Below are 6,186 nucleotides of genomic sequence, written 5' to 3'. Positions count from 1 at the left end.
ATGACAAGGGAAGTGAGTGTAAAGCAACAGTAAGCAGTATTATACAGAATAATAGACAGTGGACAATAAATCTTCTCCACTGTCTATGATAGTATTCATATGGTATTACTCAAGGCACAAACTACTGGTATCTAATGGTATATTGTGAAAAGCCTTCCACGTTTTTACTTTTTCCTCGCCTATTTTGATGATCTGCTCTTGTATTTTTCAGGTACCTGTCTGATAAGATCGATCTCCCTATACAGGCACACAACAGATGGTGGTATGTATATCGATCCATACCAAGTTATTTCTGACAAATCATATCTTTTTGTCCTTTTGTATATCAAAATAATCTATTTTTGATGCCAAATTTTACACAAATTTCTGACAACATAGTGAAATAATTTTTGCATTAGAAATGTTACAAATCAAAATTCATTCTTTCTACAATTATCTTCTTTCTGTAGGTCTGGTGATACTGATTATGCAAAACAAAATGGTGGACAGTTTGACTTTATTATTGAGAAGGACACAGAGTATGCGCTCCCAATGGATGATGTAAAGTATACGTCTTGTCCATTTTGAAAATTGCCTTGAATTATTGAAAAATTGAAATCACACAGGAATATTTAGAAATCTCTGCAGGGTGCAAAATTTGAATATTATGTACCGTATTTCAGCTATTTAAATGTCAGTGGTTTTTCCTAATTTATTCATAAATGTTTGATTTTTTAGGAATTTTGGACTTACTTGTTGAAGACTTCAAGAGAATGGGGACTTATTGTCTATGAACAGGTCAGACTTGTCAGTTTTGTTTATACACTTTCAAATTTATATCGATTTAGATATGTGCCTATATCTTTATCATGTCTGATTACTTTTATTTTTAATCAAAATATTTGATACTATTAAATGTTACATCCGTAGCTGCCATTTCCCAACACCAGTACTGTGTACGTAATAATATCAATGCGGAAACTAATTGACAGGTATGAAATACTCTGACTTAAACAAGACTGAAATATGGTATGCTAGAATCTGAGTAGCCTGGCAGTGTGCTAAAAATGTGTTGTCCAGTCAGTTTGATATTGAGCATAATAGCTGCAGCTTCTTTGCAGTTTGCTTGTACTTCATTTCAAAACCTGTGTGTGAAGTAAGCAATTGGTGACTAATAATACAGCAAAAGGAAAATGTTGAACTGTTTAAATTGGTAGGACTGGTTAAACCAACAAGTGGATCATATGCATGTAACACAGAATGATGTTAAAGTTGGTCGTACATGGTTGCTACAAATGGGTCATGGTGCATCAAAGAATGATATGACAATACAATACTGTATGCCCATGCCAAGACATGTACTGCAGTCAGTTGAAGTACCAGCTGTAACACAGGTAGGATGTACTGCAGTCAGTTGAAGTACCAGCTATAACACAGGTAGGATGTACTGCAGTCAGTTGAAGTACCAGCTGTAACACAGGTTAGAATGTATGACATGTACTGCAGTCAGTTGAAATACCAGCTGTAACACAGGTAGGATGTACTGCAGTCAGTTGAAATACCAGCTGTAACACAGGTTAGAATGTATGATGTGTACTGCAGTCAGCTGAAGTACCAGCTGTAACACAGGTTAGAATGTATGACATGTACTGCAGTCAGTTGAAATACCAGCTGTAACACAGGTTAGAATGTATGACATGTACTGCAGTCAGTTGAAATACCAGCTGTAACACAGGTTAGAATGTATGATGTGTACTGCAGTCAGCTGAAGTACCAACTGTAACATAGGTTAGAATGTATGACATGTACTGCAGTCAGTTGAAATACCAGCTGCAACACAGGTTAGAATGTATGACATGTACTGCAGTCAGTTGAAATACCAGCTGTAACACAGGTTAGAATTTATGACATGTACTGCAGTCAGTTGAAGTACCAGCTGTAACACAGGTAGAAATATATGTAAATGCATATATGATACTTGTTAAAATGTACTCACCCACAGTGCAAAATGTCATCAATACATGTGTCAGTTATCAGAAAAACAAAAGACTATGTAATTTGGCCACTAGGGGTGCTGTTCAAGGACAGCGTTTGACCAGAAGTGAGGGCCATGATAGTTTAGTCTCATGCTTAGTGTTACATCCCCCATTGATGAAATCATCATCTCCCAATATTTCACTGGAAATGTTGGTGGCATTCTCAACCTGCCAAAATATTTCATCCAACTTTGTTTCATATTACATCACTTTCAGACAATGTTTGTGTTTGTTTCTGAATATTATTGTATGCTTTGACAGGCTTAAACTGAGGATATTCAATGATTGAATACAATTTTTATCATTTTATATATTTATCGTTATTAGATTAAATTAATTAGAAAATTAAACAAAACTTAAGTGTGGTGAAATTTGATTAGAACGCCTCTGAACCATGGAGTAATCGATTCAATAATATTAAGTGATAAAGTGGTGAGGTAGAGTACCTGAAAACAATTAACTGATGACTTTTTGTTCTGAAAAATCAAGGCATTGTTTAACTTATTTTTAAAATTTTATTGGTGAATCTTGGAAATTGCAGCTCAGATTCTTATAATTCTATCTTTACTTTTAGATCAGAGCCAGTAATGACTATCACCCTGGTAACGATAACTGGAGAATTGGATTAAGCTCCATTCTCCATTATGCCTTGGGAATGGCCCCATACAAAGACACTCATTGGACTAGTGTCTCTCAACCTGGAGATCCATATTTCAGTAAGTTAGCATTTCAGTTATTCAACATATGGATGTTTAAAATGATATACAAATTGTAATAAAAATCTAATTATGTAAATATTGCTAAGACTGGCATATGATAGAAGCTTTTTCAGATAAAATGTCCCCAGTCCAAATAAAAATTGAAAATAGCTGATATTTTGGGATTAACTAAGTTTTCACACTTCTGAAATTATTTAGGATAAATCTTATGATATGAATTCTTTGAAGGGTTCATCCAGAACAGAGAGGTCAACTATTTTCAACATATTTTGACTTGGGATAGTTTATCTTAACAACATTTTACAAATTCGGATGACGTGGTTCAGTACACCTCTTCAATGATGTTGTCAAATATATTGTAAAAGCTATTGTAAAAAAACTGTTATATACTCTCTACTTTATAGATGGTTCAGAACCTTTTGTTGAACTACAAAGTGTTGTATCAATACTAAGTACTGGTCCTGTAGGTCCTGGTGATAAAATAGGGTATATGAATAAATCACTCATCATGAGGTAAGAAGCTTGTATGTTTTAAGTCCTGATTTTGTACCCAATTTAGACAATCAAATGATAGGATGATTTAAGTGGAAGATGTTTGTATCCATCAAGTGCCAAAGCTATAGATGACTATAATTTGCTTGCTTCTCCTTCAAATAAGGACAGAATTTTGTTATGAATATGTGTTTTTTTGCTTTGTTTCGTTTGACTCGTGTGATTCTGAATATGTAATAAGCACCCAGCTAAGTTGTGGCCATCGGTCAGTCACAGTTATATTAATGGTTTCCAGACCTACGACTGAAAGAAAGTCTGCTGTATTGATTTATGACAGCAGCTATATGCAAAATACTTTTGTTGGAGTTTTTAAAACCATAAACTTAAAACATAGTATTCACAGATTACCTTAATTACTTTGTTTTCTAGAACCTGTAATGAAGATGGCTTACTACTGAAACCATCCAAACCAGCTACAGCCATTGATTTACAAATATACAAGGTAGGTTTCTGCTTTGCTAGTTTAATTTCATTAGGTATGGAGCTGTTTGGTTAGTCTGTCTGTCTGTCTGTCTGTCTGTCTGTCTGTCTGTCTGTCTGTCTGTCTGTCTGTCTGTCTGTCCGTCCTTCCGTCCGTCCGTCCGTCCGTCCGTCCATCCGTCCGTCCGTCCGTCTGTCCGTCCGTCCATCTGTCTGTCTGTCTGTCTGTCTGTAGCTATTTATGATTACCAAACATTATGGGCTGATTTGACTAATGGGATGATAATTAATCAGTTCTAATTTACAAAACAATAATTAAATAGAATAAGACACTACCTGAAAATTGCCACAGATCAAAATATTTAATTTGTCTGAAAACCAAGAGGATAAGCAACAAATAAGCAACTATAAATGATATATCTATCATTTGTGAATAAAACACTGTTAAACCATTATAATTCACATGGAGAATGTTGATTTACAGGGAGCCATAGGTTCTGGTGGACCTGATGGTGAAGTATGGTCTACATACAGTGACATTGCTGGTTATAAGTTTGGTACTTTATTATGGGTCAATGTAAAAACTCCCTATCCTATTACACCACAACAAGCTGGGTTTGGTAAGGTGAGTTTATTTGATTCAACCCAACCTTCTAGTCCACTAGTGCTGGGTTTGGCAAGACAAGATGTACTGTGTTTACCTTTTACATTTCAAACACCTCATCTTTTACAGTGTCCACTACAAACTGGGTTTTGGAAACTTTTTACTATATCCAAGAACACCACAAACTTGATACAACAAAATGAGTTCATACATCTTACCCTGTAACACAACAAACGTGGTTTGGCAAGGTTACTTTCTATAACATAATCATTACCATTACGGTATAAGTTGTTCAAGACAGCCTACTTATGCTTTCATGTTGTACAAAATCTTTGAAGAGCAGCTTACATTTCAAATTTTGTATCTACTACAAAAATAACAACAGCTATAAACTTATCATCTCTACAGCGTGGTGCCAGTTATGCATTCAGTGACAGAGATCCAGTGAAGACATTGGTGAAATTTGATGAACAGAATCCATTGAACCAACACAAATGTGGTAAAGGAGACTTTGGTCTTTGGCATACAGTACCAGAAATCAAATTTAATGACAGGTAAGAAACGAAGTTCCAAGTTCCACTTTCATCAACTACAGAGTCAATCATATTCAAATGTGAAAATGAGAATTTGGAGTGGAGGAATCTAATGAACATAGTTGTATTGTAATGTTACTTCACAAACACTTTTAGTTGACTTTACATTTCTCTCCTAGATAAGTTTCAGAGTAAACGTTTTAATTTCAGACAAATCTTTAGCCTGCAACACCACACCAAATTCATCTTTCCAACCATGCAATACATATCTTTTATCTGTCTTTATCATGGTAGAATTTGTTGTCACATTCTGAGTAAAGGTCTAGTGTAATAAATTCATTAGTCTAGTAGTATAGTCTAGTAATAATATCATATCTGACAATTTTGCCCTGAATTTAGAGGTAGACCTTTTATGAATAATAAAGCCTATAAAATGTACAAATTTATCTTGTCTTGCATTGTGATAATCAATTGCTAATATGGGTATATTTCCAGTTTTTAATTGGAAACTGTCAGTTCTTGATGTTGAGGGTAAGAGGAATAAAAATAAAGAATATGTCATTTTTACTACCCTTTGCTTCCCATTTCTTACTCAGGTCTGTCCTGATCCTTGGTGAATTGGCCAAGTGGGTGAAGATGTCACCACAACGTGTGCTTGACATCATGACATATACTGGTGACGTCATCTTAACTTTACAGGGTGGTGTCAATGAAGTAATTGAATTTACCATAGTATACACCAATGATCTAACCACACCCCGTCAAATCAAATGTACTATCCCTGAATCTGGTAGAATGCAGATGCACCTATCAAATGGACAATGTCACCCTTATTAGTATACACTGATGATCTGACCACAGCACATCAAATTTAATGCACTGAATCTGGTAGAATGCACATGCACCCAATGCTTTTGAAGATGTCTTTCCCTTGTAAATTTATTTAATGAAATATGTATATGTAATTAGGTAATTTGTATAGTTGAAGAAACTAGTTTTAAACGGTACTTATAAAGATATTTTTCTAAGATGATAATTCTATTAAAAGTTATAAATAGAGAAATGGTGGAGAATTGAATGTTATTTTTAGTTCTATATTTCAGATTTATGTATGATGGTATTGTGCAATAGAATATTTACCATGGTGATTAGAACTGTAAATACTGTCAGTACAGTGATGAACCTAAGACTTGGAGAATACTGTATATGGAATCACAATCTTTATATACTATGTATATACTATATCTGGTGTCATTTCAGCCAAATATACCAGATTAACAAAATTTGATATTATTGATATACAGTACTAAATCACTGTACGTTTTGAACAAGCTCAGAATGTA

At 34.4% G+C, this 6,186-nt stretch overlaps 1 protein-coding gene across 1 annotated transcript; it reads left to right on the top strand.

Moving 5' to 3' along the window:
• LOC144445843 (uncharacterized) lies at positions 1-5,701 on the top strand. Its single transcript, XM_078135488.1, has 11 exons — positions 1-29; positions 450-540; positions 718-777; positions 1,197-1,373; positions 1,900-1,926; positions 2,590-2,731; positions 3,139-3,247; positions 3,656-3,728; positions 4,191-4,331; positions 4,719-4,864; positions 5,440-5,701. Exons 1-11 carry the CDS (start codon positions 1-3, stop codon positions 5,678-5,680), a joined length of 1,236 nt encoding a protein of 411 aa, XP_077991614.1. The 3' UTR covers positions 5,681-5,701.
• The last annotated feature ends 485 nt before the right edge of the window (positions 5,702-6,186 follow it).

Source organism: Glandiceps talaboti, chromosome 2, assembly GCF_964340395.1.
Source record: "Glandiceps talaboti chromosome 2, keGlaTala1.1, whole genome shotgun sequence".
In the NCBI taxonomy this organism is placed as follows: domain Eukaryota; kingdom Metazoa; phylum Hemichordata; class Enteropneusta; family Spengelidae; genus Glandiceps; species Glandiceps talaboti.
The sequence above is the reverse complement of the archived record's forward strand: the minus strand, read 5'-3'. Positions and strand labels throughout refer to the sequence as shown.